The 20372-nt window shown below is 41.1% G+C and overlaps 1 protein-coding gene and 1 long non-coding RNA gene across 3 annotated transcripts in view; one reads left to right on the top strand and one right to left on the bottom strand.

Annotated features, from left to right (window-relative positions):
* Positions 1 to 2570, bottom strand: part of LOC125295520 (protein kinase C beta type) — a 147612-nt gene extending 145042 nt beyond the window's left edge. For both annotated transcript variants that reach the window (XM_048244811.1, XM_048244810.1), the window contains exons 1-2: positions 2232 to 2570; positions 1795 to 1826 (exon numbers count right to left, since the gene is read on the bottom strand). In XM_048244811.1, the coding sequence (XP_048100768.1) occupies positions 1795 to 1826; positions 2232 to 2404 (205 nt within the window). In that variant the 5' untranslated portion in view covers positions 2405 to 2570. The remainder of the gene's footprint in view (positions 1 to 1794; positions 1827 to 2231) is intronic.
* Positions 2571 to 2708: 138 nt separating this feature from the next.
* Positions 2709 to 20372, top strand: part of LOC125295523 — a 33331-nt gene continuing 15667 nt past the window's right edge. The window contains exons 1-2 of the long non-coding RNA XR_007193672.1: positions 2709 to 2945; positions 5840 to 5956. This is a non-coding gene — a long non-coding RNA (uncharacterized LOC125295523). The remainder of the gene's footprint in view (positions 2946 to 5839; positions 5957 to 20372) is intronic.

Raw genomic sequence — 20372 nt, 5'->3', positions numbered from 1 at the left:
TGGTATGTTTTTTGCTTTTTCGGGAGGTGGTCAAGGGGGTTGGGGGTTGGAGGTGGGGGGAATGTGTGTAGAGGACGAGGGGGGTACTTTGCCAGCCTTAAACACCGCAGTAAACGGTGCCCTCCTCCCATTGCCCTCCCTGCACAATTGCACTCACCCCTGCACCAGCAATTAGGCTGCTACCCGCTGCCCGCCACTGGGAAATGGAGGAGAGGAGAGCTGAACCGCTCCACTGCTCGACACGCCAGTGCCATTGACCCGCTGTGACCGGTAATTGTAGCCTCCTCATGAAGCCAATTTTCCTCCTTTCAGCAGGGTGGGATTGGGAAGGGAGAAGGAGGGAGGAGGAGGGGGCATTTAAGGAAGGGAGAGAGTGTGTGCGAGTGTGTGTGTGTGTGTGTGTGTGTGTTTTAGGATTGAGGATGACTAGATATGTGGGTGGGTAGGTAATCAACCCCTGGAGAAATTTGTTCTGTGCCAAAGTCAAGAGAGTCCCTTCTGAGGCCGTCCTCATGAACTACGTCTCTGAGCTTCTTTTCAGTGATACAATTCTGAGAAGGGGCCCCACAAAGCAGAAAACCACACAAGATTTGCACAACAAGCAATAGGTCAAAATATCTTTTCTGTTGAATTTCAAATGTGTGTGTGTGTGTGTGTGTATGTGGACTTTGTAGAGTCAGACAATGTATGTCCTCATATGATTTCTGTGTGTAGCCCGAGTGTAGCGGTTATTGGTTTGCACTGGAAACTCCATCAATTAGTAAAGAGGGTCAGTGTAGGCCAGTGCAGAACACAGAGGTGTGACTAGCTGGTGAACAAGGAGCAAGAGAGCCTCCATAAAGTGATGTGTGTATGTGTGTGTGTGTGTGTGTGTGTTACAATAAGAGTTGAACAGAACATGGAACTAACCACATCCTTGGTTTCATCAACACGCTGCTCTACCTTATAGTCTCAGAAAAAAAAAAACTGCTTCATCCCATATCATATGCAGCAAAGCACATCATTCAGCCATGACTTCATCCAACACAGCCAACAGCCAATTGAGATTCAAATGGTGACAGCTTCTACAGCTTACAGTAGGTGATTAACAATACAGTGACAAGCAGGGGTCATTATTTTGTATCCAATATCTCTGGCACATCTAAGCAGATGATGATTTCCATAGGGGCGGCAGAATAACTTCAGTATTGCTTCATTAAGATACAGATTTGCAATGCAAAGGATTTCAAGGCACCCATCAGACAAACACATATTGAGGACAACAAACCCTCGGTTAACGCAGTCTTAATTCTATTATATGAATACAATGTATTAATGATGCCCACTGCACCATGTGCTGTGTGATCATTGTAACGATAACCTCTCTAGATTGCATTATTGCTTTTAATCACATTCATTACCTGTCACTACCTATGAAAATATTAATTCAAATTCACTTGCATTACCGATGGTGTTATCAGCCGCGGAAGCGCATAGGCTACCATTCCGCAAATTAATATCTATGTGGTATAACGACATCATGCATTTGTGACATGTTCACAAAACAGAAAAAGTCACTTTCATACAATTCTAAGTTTAGGATACAAATGTTGTCAGGGTCGCGTAGTAGGCCTATGTTAAATACAATAGTTACAGCCAACACAAATGACAGGCTACAAGTTGCGGCATGTTGATTGTACAAAAGAAATCTCTGACCAGGTTCCCCTTGTTGATTGGTTTGTCTTGACTAACGGGGTGGTACAGATGGCGGAATGGGAAAGAACAATCAGGCCACTTTTGCACACAAATGCTTACCTTGACACTGGAATCCCTGTTTCCCGAATCCCCTGCAACAAAACACGGAAATGTTTTACAGTGTGCCTTTGATAGAAGTTCAAATTTTTACAAATTACATCAGACACTACTAGAGCAGAGTCCTTGTTTCCTTTTGTGTTATTTTTGATGATATTGTGTTCATTTAATTCCGCAATAAAATCTAACATCTAAAGACACAAAATTGCGAAAATCACGGGATAAATCCACGTTATGAAGTAGGCTACACTTTTCTAGCTCTAAGCCTAGCGCGCAAGGACGATGAAGTGTGGTTAACATTTAATGACATGTACATTCCTGTACTTTAAAGCGATGAGTTTTCCACCTGTTTGCAGGAATTTGTATGATCGGTTAGCTCTGGCGAAGTGCTGCACAGGCTCAAAGAGAGACGCATCTTATCAGAACTAGCTGTTGCTCACCAGATGAAGTCCGTGCAGTGGCTGCAGAAGGTTGGCTGCTTGAAGAAACGGGCAATAAACTTATGGTCCTTCACTTCGTGAACATTCTTCTGTCTCAGCGCACCTTGTCGAGCAAACCCTCTGGGTACGCTCCTCTCCTCTCCATCGCTGTTTGTCTGCGCTTGGTCAGCCATTTTGAACACGGAAGTATTAAAACTTGTAGTTTGTAAAATGAAAAAAAAAGTCTGCCAGACTGGACACTAACGGACGGGACGTTAGAACAGCACAGCTCTCTCTTCACTTCAGCACAGTGCCACGAATTGTGCCTTCCGTCAGCGCGCAAGTGCGTCCGTCACCGGAACATCAGGGAGTGGGAGAGCGAGAGCAGCGCCAAACACAGGCAGTCTGACATGTGATGATCAAAACTCCTCCCTCCCCACTATCACCTTTTCGGAGCATCGGAGAGTGGTAGTTTGCTGTATCTCAATCTCTGAGTAGCCTAGGCTACCAAGTACGATTTAAATATCTATCACCTAAACTATCTAGGCTACTAAGCAGTGTAAGGAATATCTGTTAGATTATGTTGAACGTAATCTGCTTTGATACAAATTGTTCGCTGAATAATTCGGAATCACTCTGAGAGGAGGGGGATTTCAACAGATAACGCACCCCGGCTTTCACTTCATGCAGAATATTCTACAAACACGCAACAAAGAACAGGTGTTCGTCTTAAAGGTCCAGTATGTAGGAAATAATGGAAAATAAACTGTAACCATTCCAAAAATGATCACCATATGTTGTCAGAGAGTAAGGAAACACGATGAATTGAAGTGATGGCTTATTTGACAACATTACTCTAACCCGTAAAACCCATGAAAAAAAATGAGTTACGGGGCGGAATCTCTTGGAATTTTCGTTTATGTTTTGAACGATTAATTCTAGAATAGCGTATTAATAATGGACTAGCGCGTCCTCCTATTTGGGTTGTCAAATTAGCAAAGGCCAACTGTCAACAGCTGTCAGTTGTAGTCAGGAACGCCTACGAGAGGCAGGCAAATTTCCAAAATTAAAACAAGAAACAAATTAAGTGGACATCGGAGGAGCTTCCTGAGATGGTGACGTCTACGTCAAACGAAGAATATCAAATCTGACAAATCTTACACAAAAAGAACTGCATTTCCTGGACTATGATAGCCTAATTGTATTCACCTAACCTCTTTCTATGCTCATCTCCTAGCAAAAAGTAGGTCTACAAGAAGATTACATGTAGGCTAACACCAGGAACACAATAGTGAAATAGGCTATTTCATACAGAAGAGTGACTAATGGGGACAGTACAACTAGAAATCATATAATCAATCAAATAATGCGGACGGTATACTAGAAATCAATTAATTCTGTAAAGTCCCACATGGGGAACGTGGCATCATTACACTAACCTAGAGATTGAAAATTATCTTCTATTTTGCATATGAGGTAAATGTCCTGAATATCAACCCCAGCCTTCAGGCATGCTTCTGCCTGTAATGATGAGATAATGGTTTGTGACTTTGACATGTATTGCCCAGTATTATCCAAGATGGATGAAAGCAAAGTTGCCATTATTTAAATATACATAAGGTAAAGCAGTGGAAGAGAAGGGCTGGCAATAGCTTCACTAAGAAGACATTTGACAGGTCCAGTATTTTTCCACTGCTGTCTCTCATAAGTGATCTGTCCTGTCTGGTTTCTTTAGCTTTGTTATATAAATTCCTTTTTATATTGTGCAGCCCGGCTCACAGACTGCATTGAGCAAAGACACTTTCATTGCTATTCTATGACGCACAAACAAGTAGGAGGCAAGGACAGCTGAAAAGCATCCACTATGCACACAGTATACTACAGGGCCATGCTGCGAGGGAGGAGGCTAGCATCCACAACACATGGGGAAACTTGAACTTTGGAATGGACGTGGACATATTTACACAGGATGCTGCTGACTTTGTGGATGCTACTGTCTCTTGTGTGTGCAGTTTTGTTTGTGCAGTTTATTACAGTGGCATGGGGATTTGTTTCTGCATGAGGTGGTCTGCATGCAGTACCCAGCATGGGTTTGACCTGGGTATCAACTGTATGGAGTGGTTGTGAAGACAGGGTGATGTAAGACTGACCATGAAGACACAGAGAGAGAGAGGGAGAGCGAGAGAAGGCATAATCAGAAATATCTACAAACACACACATACTCAAACAACATAATACACATTCATGGTTACGTAACACTGCAGATGAATATGCTATTTGAGTGCCGCACTTCTGAGCAAGGTGTGGTGGATAGATAGATCCTACACCACTGAACGCATGACCAGCCATTTACATAACACACAACTCTCCGCACTTCTCCAAAACACAACGACAGACAGTTGATCTTTTTGGCTTTACCCTTACAACCCGCTATATCACACACCCCTTCTGTGTCACTGGACCCGTGACAGCCTCTTAGGCTTCACAGTTTCTGTGTGCTCTGAGCTGTTCGATTTGCATGCATGCATCTTTTTTTTTTGTCACTTGTGTGTCTGTACAACTTGTGTTTCACACACAAGCTGCATAGTGCGCACAAACTCACACTCACACCCCTTAGTAAAAACTGTCACTGCCAGGTTGGTTACATTGGTTTGTTTCTTTTCCTGTAGTGGGTCATAGCAACAGAAAATAGCATTGAAAGTGGCTTCCCGTCCCTGTATTCGTGCCGCAGCCCCCTGACGAAGACAGAGAAACCTGGCTCAGGAGTCTAATATTGATTTTTAACAGCTAAAGTCTAGTGTATCTTGCCCATAGCAGCACCATATCATAAAAAGAAACTGAATCGTTGACTGTGCATTTGCATCATGGGCCATATCCCATATAATTCTTTTTTTTTGTGGATCATTCATTTTTAAGGCAACTGTATTAAGGCAACATTTACTTAACAACCAAGTATTGCAGCATTGGTCACACCAATTCCCGAACAGTGGATGTATATAGATATACGCTGTATATTGTTGATGCAATAATATGTGCATTTGGTCACAAGAATGTCTCACATGTTGACGTACTGAAACAGAGAGCTGCACTGAGCGCAAGCTGGTAGTGAGAGGCTGGCATCCTTCTGACAGGAAGTACAGGGGTCGTGGAAGGCCACAGGGTGGGCAGCGCTGGCCCACTAGCACGCTGCTTCTGAGAGCCCATGTACCTGTGCCATACGCCCCCACGCGGACCGCTTTCTCATCTGCCATGCGCCCACTCGCTCGCTAACTAAATTCACACCAGCCATACACAACAGCAGCTTATTGAGTGAGCTGGAGCCGAGGATGGAGGCTCCATGATTTTTTCTGAGTTGGAAGGATGACCCTTCGATGTAGGTACACGAAGGGGGCACAGCCTGTGGGCATAGGCTTCTGCTATTGGAGTTCTGTTGTGTTGGATTGATTTTTATGTTGTTGGTTATATGTGAAGCATAAGTTGTTAGTTCATCTAAGTCCCTGTTATAACAGGATGCACATTGCTAGCTGCTGTGTGTAGCCTATATATATATAGTATGTAGGCCATGTATGTGTGCACTTCTGTGTTGCTGTGCACAACCTGTAATCATGTTTTTTGTTTGTTTTTGTTAGGCAGGAGCCAAAAGCTCCGAATTCACACAATTAAATTGCGCCCCCTGCTGTCAACACATGGAAGAAACAAGAATGCTTTCAGAGCCACTGTGCTCTTTATGAAAACACAGTTCCCAGGTGTGTTTATTTCTTTCTTATCGATGTTCTAATGCTCTGTTGGAACTGCATTTGATTTCACTTTATCATTCCATGTTTTAAACAAATCCTCAAGGTGACAAAGTATTGTCTCTTTGTCTTTTCTAACAATGGAGGCTCAGCAAATTGGTTATGAAGAAATAGGAAAAGGGGATTGTTGAAGAGTGAGCCGGGCTTGCTCATGACCTTAAAAAGAACGGCTTGCTCCTGTTCTCCACTCTCATCCCCCTGATCACCCCCACCGCTGGCAGCCCGCAAGCTAATTAAAAACACACAGAGAGGGGAAAAAGCGTTGCCTCGGCGTTGCTATGGAAACACCCTTCCAAAGAGAAATCAGACCTAAAAAGTCTCTCTCTCTCTCTCTCTCTCTCTCTCTCTCTGTTCTCTGTGAAACAGTGGACAAAAGACCCTTAAGAAAAAGGGAACTTTGGGATGTGACCAAAGTTAAAGTATAGCTTAGCCTGCACACCCTGACAGACAAACGGTATAGAATCGGTATAGAAACACTACAAACTTGCAAATGTCCTAGTGTTTCAGCCTCATAGCACAGCAGATTTAAACTGAAAATTTACACAACCAAGATTTACATTTCGACTAGTCTCTTAAGGTGGAAGCTTTACTTTCAGTATTTTAAGTTCAGTATTTGGTCAGTATTTAGTTCACATTAAAGGCATCCTTTATTGTCATTATGCAGAGTACAAAGACAACGAAATGCAGTTTGTGTCTAACCAGAAGTGCAAAAAAGCAGAAAAAGTGCAATGTGATATACAAATATATAGTGCAGTGTAGACAGTATTGACAGTAGTATAAAGTTGGTTGACATTAGGTGGTTTACATTATGTAAATTAAATATAAATATGTGCAGTGTCCTTATCATAGCAGTAACCTTATAAAAGCAGAATAAATATGGCTATGTAGCATGAACAGTGTATGAACAACATATACAGATATGTGCAGTGTAGCAGTAACATTATAAGAGTAGTAAGAATATAGATATGTAGTGTATTAACAGAATATATTATAAGAAAACAGAATAAATATGGATATTTAGTATGAACCATATAGACAGATATGTATAGCTATGTGCAGTGTGGTAAGAAATAGTAATATTATAAGAGTAGTAAGAATAAGTGTATGTGCAGGATGAATAGTATGATGAGCAGTAGAATATGGCTATGTATAAGTGTAGATAGAACATACATAGAACACTATGGGTTGAATAGGGTAGTGCAATTATGGGGGGGTCTGTTGAGGGGAAAAAATGTAAAATGTCTGCAAAGGTTGGGCACTTTAACAGGCAATTGTCCAGGGGAGAAGGGGTTGTTGATGGGCAAATGTCTGCAAAATGTCCGCCTCCTGGTTGTCCCTGACAAGGTTGCCATGGTCGTGGACACCGCAACAGGCACAGGCAAGGAGGCATCGGGCGGGGGCTTAGTTGGTTGGTTGTCACTGGGATGCAGAGCTAGAGTTCAGTAGGGTGACAGCCGTAGGGAAGAAACTTCCTCTGAACCTGCTAGCTTGGATGAGGAGAAACCTGTAACGAGGGGAGTGGGGTGAACAATAGGGGCAGCTGTGGCCTACTGGTTAGCGCTTCGGACTTGTAACTTGTAGGGTTGCCGGATCAAACCCCGACCAGTAGGCAGCACAGCTGAAGTGCCCTTGAGCAAGGCACCTAACCCCTCGAGTCCCTCCCTGTTGTTGCAGGCAGCTCACTGCACCGGGATTAGTATGTGCTGAGTGTGTTTCACTACTATACAGTCTGTGGTTGGGGTGAGAACAGTGTTTGATGATGCTGCGTGCCTTACGCAAGCATCACTTGCCCTGGATGGCCTCGATGGAGGAACCGGTGATGCGTTAGGCAGTTTTCACCACCCTTTGCAGTGCTTTCCGGTCGGAGGCAGAGCAGTTGCCATACCAAACTGTGACACAGTTGGTGAGGATGCTCTTGATGGTGCAGCGATAGAAGTTCGCCAGGAGCCGTGGTCTGAAGTGCCCTTGAGCAAGGCACCTAACCCCTCACTGCTCCCCAAACGCTGCTGTTGTTGCAGGCAGCTCACTGCGCTGGGATTAGTGTGTGCTTCACCTCACTGTGTGTTCACTGTGTGCTGAGTGTGTTTCACTAATTCACGGATTGGGATAAATGCAGAGACCAAATTTCCCTCAAGGTATCAAAAGAGTATGGGCTAGGGGCTGTATTACGCATGGCTAAAGTTCGTTTTCCACCCGCGCAAAGTTTAATTCGGTATTTTGCACGTTTATTTTTTAAACATTGCGCCCAGGGGTGTGGCAATTAACAACCTAGGGAGGGGCCTGGCGCGTTGTCTAAAAATCGCTATCGTACACCACCTAAACCTGGTCAGAAGTCAATGGCGAGTTGTTCATATGCTATTTTAGGAGCGCGTGTCAACAGTCATATTGGCAGGTGCACGCACCATCCTTTTATCATTCATGAACGCACACCAGTGCACGTCCATGCAAAGCAACACAAATTGCACGATTACAATGGGAAACATAATTAGAATAGAGATATTACGAAATACTGTACATCTCATGATGAGTAGTTATTCACCATCATTTGCAAATTGGTAATGACGGTTAAAAGTGATTAGGGGAGAGGCGAGACACGTATGGAGCACAGCTGAAGACGCACTGTCACGAGATATAAGCAACTCCTCTGCAGGATAAATGTTGTTTTATTCAGTCATTTGAGCAATATTAGGGTAAGTGTTGCTTTTTCCAGCCTATGTTTTCGATGGTAACCCATTGTCAGTCAATAGTGAAAGTAACTGCATATAACTTTCTTGTCGTTGACTGACTCCTTGGTGAAGTTAGTTTCACTTTGCTAATGAGTTCAAATAATAGACGGTTGCAAATGCGTGAAGGCTATGCTAGGTTTTAGTAAAGCATGGTTTAAGAATGACTATTCCATACGGTCTCGCAAGCAGCCTCCTTCAAATGCGCCGTTGAATGCAAAAATACTATTTGACATATCGCGCTTTGCGCCGTTAAAGGGAATGACAGATGTCATTCTCATTGGTTTAAAATGATGTTATGCCCCAAACACACCCATATGACTGATTAAAAAACCTAGAAACATCTTGTTGCGCCATGCGCTCCACGTTTGATAACGAAACCCCTCCCAATGTGAACTGGACATCCTACTAAATTTGAATAGACTTTTGACGAGTGACGATGCACTTTAGAATGTCATGATAGGGCCCTATATCTTGCACTTTAACGCAATTGAAATCGCTTTGTGGGCGGATCTTGGGCGCTGTCTCTATTTTACCGGCGGAATATTGACTGTTGCGCCCTACGCAAATCTAAAATGGGGTGGTCTGTAGCAGCTACATTATTCATGGGTGTGGTTTGTGGTTTGACTTTCTGACTTTCTCCAACTTTTGCACATGTCCATAGAACTTTTTATTAAGTGTGCTTGCAAAGCAGTATAACAGTTTATTTATTTATTTAACTTTTTATTTATTTATTTAATCTTTTATTTATTTATTTCAACTTTTAATTATTTATTTCATATTTCATGTATTGATTTCATATTTAATTAATTTATTTAATTTTGTCACAAAAAACATTCCATAAGTGTGAGGGTGCATAAGCTAAAAAAAAAAAAAGAAATATTCCAAAAGTTTCCATCATTTCGCAAACCACCCACAGGTATTTGGTAACTCTCACCATTCACCTTCGCACCATTCACCTTCTATCACAATGCCTTTCAAGTATGCCCAATATCTCCATGTAGCCACAATGTCTCCGGGCAACCTTGCCCAATCATGAAATCCTTGCTCTGCCATGGGATAGTATGGACTTACAAACTGGAACAGCAAGGAGAACAGTAGCTATACTGTATATAGCTTACATAATAGAGTTGTTTTCACATTGACAGTATTCAAATTAAATTTTTCATTATTGCTAAATATCATGATGGGAGAGTATTATTAAAAATGTTACAAGTATGCAAATGCATATGTTTACGGGCATTTAGGTTTTACTGTGTTGTTTTGTTGTAAAGACATGCAAGGCATTCTGGGCCATGTAATGAACAGTGGTCGGCAGCACTCCATAGGCTACGTATTAATATGAATAGGTGTTTCTGTAAACCTAGGGACAATAAACAGCTATCTCTGTTACAAAAACGAGCTGGTAATCGCTCATTGAAGAGGGAACTATGATAAAAAGATTGTTTTCCTAAAAGCATGGAGTTGACGAAAGAATAAACAAGCAATGTCACGTTAATGTTAAATAGCCTACATCTGGACGCTAGGTGGCAATGTTGTATTACATTTCACTAGTGTAGCCTACTTGAAATACGGTGTGAGATTCACAAGTAAGGAAGGTGCAAATATTATGTCATTTATCATGGGAAATTATTGGAAATGTTATTTCTTGTTTATTCTAATTGCAAACCACACACATCCATTCGGAAGCACACGCATTACACATTTAATACTGGAAGACTGTCATTTCGTTTATTTGATGTTGCTTAGCAACGGGGACAGACTTCAGAGCAAAGATTCTAGAACAGAGCTTCAGAGAGACACGTTTTGAGTTCGTGGCCAAGTACCTAAAATATCGGTTTCCATGTGTATGTGCTGGATGGTGTGCTTCCTTTATGAAAGTAAGTGATTTATACAGTTAAAGGAACCATATGTAATATTGTGGTCAAAACTGGTACTGCAATCACTTTCAAATTACTAGAGCAGTGTATCCTCTCCCCCCTGACTCAAGGTTGCCAACCCGGATGCCGAAACACTACTGACTTTGTGATTAGTAGATAGGTGGAGGGTGGCGCATCAGGCCAAAACACAACATGACATGACAAAACACAACATCAACATCAGTTGAGGGCTGCAACTTCACTTTTTAAATGACAATATCCTGGCTGTACTACTGTTGTCAGTGATATAAGTATTTGAAATGAACATGATTTCTTAATGCCTAGTGACATATCAGGGCCATTTTATGATTAATTGAAATACATTTCTTACATACAGTTCCTTTAACGTTACAGACATAATGAGTCATGTTGTAGTGGTCCACATAAATGTGCCCCTTCTGTTATTAGAATGCTAAGCAGATATTTTAACATCATTCATTTCTTGTGTGGCTAGAAGCTAGCTAGCTAATGTAGGTCATAGGAGATGTTGCTGTAACGTTATGAGATTTATGTTGCTTAGCATAATGCCATGGTCATTTGATATGAGATGCTTGTACTCGTAACTTCGTCACTCGTAACTTTAGGACTCCTATTTTTTTTTACTAAGAGTAATTCAGGAAGCATTTTAGCCCTAAAAGTAGCGCCTGAGTCTGTGACAGCTTAAGCGAGGACTCCTAATAAGACCGATTCACAAACAATGTTTTGTTGTGGCATTTCACGTCGCGATGTTTTGAAATGCGTCTAACAATCACGAGGGAACAATTTTGCATTGTAGGCATAACTAAGGGATGCAGTAACACCACCAACAACAACCAAAACTAGCCTACTCATTGTTTACATGTACATTAAATGTAACGTTTCATTGTTATGGTTATGGTTATGGATTTAGCAGACGCCTTTGTCCAAAGCGACATATAAATACAAAACAACATAATAATATTTAAAATTGAACAGGGAACAGATTAAAATGTAGGTCAAATATAGTAAGGAGAATAGTTGTAGTACACAATAATATCAATTCAAGCAATAGCCTAATAAAAAGCAATGTAAAAAAGGGGAAAGGCAATAATAAAACAATAATGTCAATTCAATCAATAATATAAAAACAATGACATGCTAAGACTACATTAAGGAGAATATCAATAATAAACAATAATGTCAAATTAATTAACAGCCCAATTAAAATAAAACAACATTATATAAACCATAACACATAAAAAGCTTTAAACAACTAAGTATATGTTGAATAGGAATGTCTTTAGACCCCTCTTAAACGACCCAAAACTACCACAGGAACGGAGAGCACTGGGCAGTTCATTCCACCAACATGGAACCACTGAAGAAAAAAAGAGTCTGGAATTAGACCCAGTTTTCATGACTGGTTGACACAACATCACGCTCACCAGAAGACCGCGGTGGTAGGTTGGGGATGTAAGGCTTGATTATTGAATTAAAATAACTAGGAGCAGATCTAGTTAGTGTCCTATAGGACAAAGTGAGAGATTTAAATTTAATTCTGGCTACTATAGGGAGCCAATGGAGAGTAACTAGGAGAGGAGTTACATGTATCCTCTTTGGCTGATTGAAGACCAGGCGTGCTCCAGCATTTTGAATCAGCTGTAATGATCTTGTTGCACAAGCGGGTAAGACAGCTAATAGTGAATTACAATAGTCCAGCTTAGAGATGACCATGGTCTGAACAAGAAGTTCGCTGCGCGGCGGTCATAATAATACAGATATATGCAGTGTATTAACAGAATGTAATAAAACAGAATAAATATGGATATTCAATATGACAAATATATAACAGATATGTACATAACATACAGCTATGTGCAGTGTGGAAACAGTGTCATTGTAGTACAGAAACAACATTATAAGAGTAGTAAGAATAAGTTTATGTGCAGGATGAATAGTATAAAGATCAGTAGAATAACTATGTATAAATGTAATTACAGTAGGCCTATGTACATTTGTAAATAAATAGAAAACTATGGGTGAGAGGGATAAATTAATTTTATTTAATCGTAAAAGTAAATTGCATTCAATTAAATTGCAATTAAAAAATCTTTCCAGTAGGCTTTAATGTCACGCAAAAAGTACAACCAAAGCTGAGCTTGATCAACTAGAACATCTAAAGAACCAGAACTTGAATGTAGTTTTTTGCTGGGTCCCAGGCCATGTTGGTCTGAGGGGAAATGAGAAAGCGGACAGTGCTGCTAGGCAAGCCCTCAATGAAGAAGTCACAGAATGTCAAATGCCTGCCCCAGACCTTAAACCTATACTGAACTCTTACATCTCAGATAAGTGGCAATCTGAATGGGATTAATGTACCAACAACATGCAAGGAATGTGAATTTTGCCACATTTTCATGATCCACTGGGTCGTTATGGGCCACACAAAATACGGTGTTGCTAAAACTAGATGTACCGCATAGCGGTACAAAATATGACCGCCGCTCAGTCCTGTACATCCGTTCCGCGAAAATAAATCACACTTCAATTTGTCTCCATATTTTACTCCATCCCCCACTCTTGAAACTTTTGTGTATGCTTGTTTGGCATGCCTGAGTGTGTGTGTGCGGCTGCACAGAAAGTACCCTACTGGTGCTGAAAAGGTGAATAGATTGTAGAATAGCCAAAGAAGATGTAGAATTGTTATAAAACCTTTAAAATCTCTAAACAATCACAAGTAGGGCAGTTCATCACAGTTCATCCATTGCAACTGGATTGATGAAAGGTCACTTACACCTGTAGGCTACATTGTATTTGGGAAAAGCAAAAGGTATCAGCATAATGTTATTTATTTATTTATTTGTTATGTATTTATAAACAAAAACATCTCTGTCAGTTCCATGCCGTTTTCAACAGCTATCAAAAACAAAGGTCATTTTGGATGGATGGATTTTTGTGAATGTTTCTTCTTCTACATAAGATTTTAGTCATCTTTAGTTCATGTAATACTTTATTGTCAATGCACAAATTAAGTAACAGTAGTCTGAAACGTTATTGTTAATGCACAAATTAAGTAACAGTAGCCTAGTCTGAAACGAAATGCTGTTTTACATCTAACCAGTGGTGCAAATAACTGACATGTCCAAATGGGCCTTGATGAAATGCATTAAGCTAGACTGTTCATACACATTTTAACGGGCCAAAGTTGAAGAGCTTTTGTCCGTTATTGTTATTGCAAATATAGGCTGATTCATGTTCCCTTGCATTGTTTAACTGAGGTCCATGGGTAGTCTGGCTTTCATCAGACCAAGCTCAATCTTTTAAGAAATCAAAAATAAATAGCGGGCAGATCAGGCTGGGTTCACCCAGCCTAGTCCATAGGCACCCGATATTGTTTAATTTTCGATTGAGATATACACGCTCTGGCTATTCTAAATGCAAAAATGCATCAGGGAGTTATGACAAAACGGTAACTAACAAACTAGATCCTAATAGAAAGTTGTTAGCTTCCCTAAGCTACAGGTAGGATTATAAGGTAGGCCTATTGACAACATAAATTGTCAATAGGCTATGCTAGCGACACAAATAAAATCTCCTTTGAAACCAATGGCTTCGCCTTACAGTATCAAATGGGACTTAAACTGTCATATCGTGGCGAAAAGTTGTAATAACGTTCACGCAGCTCCATGAGTCAAGGAAAGCCGAATGAAGTAGCCACTTCTAAATGGGACCCACTACACAGTAGCTTAAGGTGTTTTGCTAAAGCAGCCATAATGAAATGAAGGTGTCATTGTTTGGATACTTCACACACCGTGCTTTTTAATTTCACAGACTACAACTACCAAGCTGTAATCAAAGCACATCGATTCCCCTCTCACACCCCTGCGCGCACTAACAAAATAAACAGGCGTCTCAGTCTCCACATGTAAAGGCAAAACTGTATCAGACCCGGTGTAGCGTTGGTAAATCTTCCATTGCACAGAATGATTTTTGTAGCACGTGCAATAAATGACAGTCGAAAGATACAAACAGTGCTGCTATACATTTGCTTGGTATAACCGCATTTATAGTTTTCTACAAATGCAATAAATCAAATGCCTCCATCACTCAACCAACGCTAATGGTAACATTACCTAGGTCCTTATTGATATTACAAGATTAGCATTACCTGCAGTAAAAACCAAGCATGTCCGATAAACATCCTCAGATTTATTTCGGCTTCAAGAAGAAATGGGAATTACACTTCATGTGAACATCGCCCCTATCCTTATTAGATGTTAAGCCATGTAAATTACAGTCCTTGTATGAAGCGTCCATTGTTTTTCCAACCCACTTTTAACTTCCAACAAAATTACGTCTCACTGCAGCGATCGCCATCTAGTGGACAAGCGATTACTTCTAAGCCAATACTGAAAATGCAGCCATGATGATGATGAATATTTATTTTGGCTTTCTTTTAATCCTACTGATTTTCATTTTTTTTACGGGGGCAAATCACAAATGAGTGATTATGAGCCAGGTTGATGTGGGCCCTTGAGACCAACATACCATAAAAGATTCACAGAGAACTGTGTCTGCCCTACCCTCCTTTTCGGGGTCCAGTCCAGCAGGGGGGCTGCAGATGAAAACGAAAAATGACGGTTCCATGCTATCCATGTGGGGGTACATGCTCACCAAGTTTTGTGTACCCGGTTTTCAGTGTCCCGGGAATCCTTGTTGGTGTATGCGTCACTAAATGTACACATAAATTATTTTATTGTAAGGCCCCCATGAACGAAAGTACACAAAACTTGGCATGCATTCAGAGGGTGTCATAATGATCCTACACTTTTAATTTCGTGCAGTTTTGACCTTGTCAACCAGAGATATTGAGATGAAAACACCTAAATTTTTGCTTTTTAATTTTTTAACTAGGTGGCGCTATACATGAAATAAGTGGTAATGGGATGGGTTGACATGCCCCTTAAGACCAACATACAAAAAAGGTGGACCTCCTAGGCCCTACGGTTCTCGAGATATTCACAGAAAACTGTCTCCGGCCACCTACAGGCCAGTTGGTGTATAGTAACATAAATTAATTTATTGTGTGGCCCTCCATGAACGGAATTCCACAAAACTTGGCGTGCATACAGAGGGTGTCATAATGATCCTACACTTCCAATTTCGTGCAGTTTTGACTATGTTAGGTCACAGATACCTTCAATTACACCACCTCATTTTTACTTTTTGTGTTTAACTAGGTGGCGCTATACATGAAATGAGTGGTTATGGAATGGGTTGACATGGCCCCTTGAGATCAACATACATAAAAAAAAATTGTCCTCCTAAACCCTACGGTTTTCGAGATATTCACAGAAAACTGTGTCTGCCCTACCCTCCTTCGGGGTCCAATTCAGCGGGGGCTACAGATCAAAACGAAAAACGATGGTTCCATGCTATCCATGTGGGGTTACATGTCCACCAAGTTTCGTGTACCCCGGTCTTTCAGTGTCCGGGAATCATTGGACGGAAATTTGGGCATCGAAAAAAAAAAAAAAAAGGAAAAATCTGACTAAACCTATATGACGCCCGGCAATTGCCGGGCGGTCATAATTACTCCTATTGTGGCTATTAGAGACATGCGTTCATGAGTATCCAGCTACATTCAATGAGTTAAGTAAAATACATTCACACACAAAAAAAAACCCATCACTAATGTTGTGGACATTCCTTTATTATGACACACGCACACACATACATTTACAGTAATCATAACATTATGACACATACTCACACAGTAGACATATGTGCGCATGCATGCACATGCACAAACACACATCACGCAGGCAAACACACAAGCACGCACATACACACACACACACACACACCCACACACATAAACATAAATTTGTATCGCACACATGCACACAATTCAAGAATTTTTCCGTCATCTACTCCCTGAATTTTTGGTCATTGATACCGGGACACCGAACCACCGGGGTACATGAAATTTGGTGGGTATGTAGCCCCACTAGACTTTTTACGGAAAAATTTCATTTTAGATCCCCGGGGACCACCACCACCCCACCCCGTGCTGGGCCCCTTTTTCCTAAATAACTACCTGAACCGTGGCACTGAGGATGAAGAATCTTTTATGGTATGTTGGTCTCAAGGGCCCACATCAACCTGGCTCATAATCACTCATTTGTGATTTGCACCCCACCCGGTAAAAATGAAAATGCAATATTATTCTGCTTTAATCGCCCTATCTTCAGTTAAGATGTTCAGAACTGCACCAAATTTTATGTGTATGATTGACCTGGCATTCTCTGGGGTATGCCAAGTTTCGTAGAATTTCATCCATGGGGGTCTAAAAAAATTAGGTTATGTGTACATTTTAGTGACTGTACACTCATTGGCCTGTAAATGGCGATGCACACATATACACATGCACACACACAGGCACCCACATACTATCGGTATTAGAGCGGCCGATACATAATTACAAATTCAGTAGGATTAAAGAAAGCCAAAATAAATATTCATCATCATCATCATCATCATGGCTGCATTTTCAGTATTGGCGATAAGTAGTCGTTTGTCCACTAGTTGGCGATCGTTGCAGTGAGGCGTAATTTTGTTGGAAGTTAAAAGTGGGATGGAAAAACAATGGGCGCTTCCTACAAGGACTGTAATTTACGCTTAGCGAACATCTAATAAGGATAGGGCGATGTTCACATAAAGTGTAATTCCCATTTCTTCTTGAAGCGAAATAAATCTGAGGATGTTTATCGGACATGCTTGGTTTTACTGCAGATACGTTAATCTTGTAATATCAATAAGGACCTAGGTAATGTTACCGTTAGCGTTGGTTGAGTGATGGAGGCATTTGATTGATTGCATTTGTAGAAAACTATAAATGCGGTTATACCAAACAAATTGATAGCAGCACTGTTTGTATCTTTCGACTGTCATTTATTGCATGTGCTACAAAATCATTCTGTGCAATGGAAGATTTACCAACGTTACACCGGTCTGATACAGTTTGCCTATACATCGTGAGACTGAGGCGCCTGTTTATTTTGTTTTTAAGATGCGTGCAGGGTGTGAGAGGGGAATCTATGTGCTTTGATTACAGCTTGGTAGTTGTAGTCTGTGAAATTAAAAAGCGTGTGTGTGAAGTATCAAACAATGACACCTTCATTTCATTATGGCTGCTTTAGCAACACACCTTAAGCTACTGTGTAGTGGGTCCCATTTAGAAGTGGCTACTTCATTCACGCTTTCCTTGACTCATGGAGCTGCGTGAATGTTATTACAACTTTTAGCCCGCGATATGACAGTTTAAGTCCGCTTGATACTGTAAGGCGTAAACCATTGGTTTCAAAGGAGATTTTATTTATTATTAGCCAGCATAGCCTATTGACAATTTATGTTGTAAATAGGCCTACCTTATAATCCTACCTGTAGCTTAGGGAAGCTAACAGCCTTCTATTAGGACCTAGTTTGTTAGTTACCGATTTGTCATAACTCCCTGACTCCCTAACTCCCATTTAGAATAGCCAGAGCGTGTATATCTCAATCGGAAAATTAAACAATATCGGGTGCCTATGGACTAGGCTGGGTGAACCCAGCCTGATCTGCCCGCTATTTATTTTTTGATTTCTTAAAAGATTGAGCTTGGTCTGATGAAAGCCAGACTAGCCATGGACCTCAGTTACACAATGCAAGGGAACATGAATCAGCCTATATTTGCACGAACAATAACGGACAAAAGCTCTTCAACTTTGGCCCATTAAAATGTGTATGAACAGTCTAGCGACGCATTTCATCAAGGCCCATTTGGACATGTCAGTTATTTGCACCACTGGTTAGATGTAAAACAGCATTTCGTTTCAGACTAGGCTACTGTTACTTAATTTGTGCATTAACAATAAAGTTTCAGACTACTGTTACTTAATTTGTGCATTGACAATAAAGTATTACATGAACTAAAGATGACTAAAATCTTATGTAGAAGAAGAAACATTCACAAAAAATCCATCCATCCAAAAATGACCTTTGTTTTTGATAGCTGTTGAAAACGGCATGGAACTGACAGAGATGTTTTTGTTTATAAATACATAAAAATAAATAAATAAATAAATAAATAAATAAATAACATTATGCTGATACCTTTTGTTTTTCCCAAATACAATGTAGCCTACAGGTGTAAGTGACCTTTCATCAATCCAGTTGCAATGGATGAACTGTGATGAACTGCCCTACTTGTGATTGTTTAGAGATTTTAAAGGTTTTATAACAATGCTACATCTTCTTTGGCTATTCTACAATCTATTCACCTACTTTCTGTGCAGCCAGCACACACACTCAGGCATGCCAAACAAGCATACACAAAAGTTTCAAGAGTGGGGGATGGAGTAAAATATGGAGACAAATTGAAGTGTGATTTATTTTCGCGGAACGGATGTACAGGACTGAGCGGCGGTCATATTTTTTACCGCTATGCGGTACATCTAGTTGATATGATTTTAGTCATAGAAGCTAAATTCTAAGGCAGGCCACAGGTAAAAGCCAACGAACCGCATTCACCCCGCAAGGCAATAGTTGAATAGAGCTTTTGAGGTATTGCCACTGCTCCAACACTGAAAGGCACTGTTAGAATGCTTGGATCAAGCCAGGTTCAGCATAGCGTATGTCACTGTCTGCTCACGTTGGTGACCGGACCAGGGCAAGCACACTTTCCCGCCGGAAATGCAGTCTAGTTTATTATTTTTGATTTCTCCTCCATCTACCCATGTCCTTGATTGCCTAATCCCTCCTGCCCCCCCCACCCCGATCCCCAACACACACACAAAAAACACACACACTTACATCATCACTGTCATCACCTCACATACATACAGCACACTGCTTGCCACAGTAAGCCTCCTCTACATACTTGCTGCACACTGCCCCCCCCCTACATACACAGCACATTGTCTTCAGGATCTTCTCCAACACACATCCTCTACATACTTACAGCACACTGTCCCCACCTACCCACACACACACACACACACACACACACACAGTCACTGCTCCACTCCCCTCCCGCCCACATACACATCTTCACTGTCATCACTCACATACATCATACATACAGGGATGGATTACTGCATGGGCCTACTGGGGCCAGGCCCAGGGCCCCAAGGGGTCAGGGGGCCCTGAAGCCCAAGCCTTTGCATGGAATCATTGCCTCAATATCAACAAATCAGGATGTAGGCTATGAATCTGATTGAATTTAGTATTGGCCATCCCCAAAATGCACCAGAATACAGGAAATCACATCAAACAAATTACACATTTTCTGGGGGAGGACCCCCAACCCCCCCTCCCACATATACGACAATAAGTGGGGGACCCTTAATTAGGGATGCACGATATATCGGCGGCCGATATATTATTGGCCGATAAGTGAAAAAATTAAAATATTATTATCGGTCCGATAACAGAATTCTGGCCGATAATTTGCGCCGATATTTTTTAAAGTCCTAATTTAGGCCTACGTAAGGTCCATCTGGCTACACTGAGCTACTTGAGGTTGGTTGGCTATACTTTTTCCTCAATATAATGTCAGCGGTGTGAATGTATTTCACCACTCAAACAAAATCTGTGGATATGCGTTCATTTGGGAATCTGCATCTCAAAATCGTCTCGTGAATGATCCGCCATTTAACCTTACCAGAGCGGAGCTTAGCCCTATCTAGAGCCGTCTTGTGCTGGTGTGTTTGCACTTTACCGCGCTGATCG

This window comes from Alosa alosa, chromosome 6 (genome assembly GCF_017589495.1).
Source record: "Alosa alosa isolate M-15738 ecotype Scorff River chromosome 6, AALO_Geno_1.1, whole genome shotgun sequence".
NCBI lineage: Eukaryota > Metazoa > Chordata > Actinopteri > Clupeiformes > Clupeidae > Alosa > Alosa alosa.
This window is presented reverse-complemented; position numbering and strand designations above follow the sequence as displayed.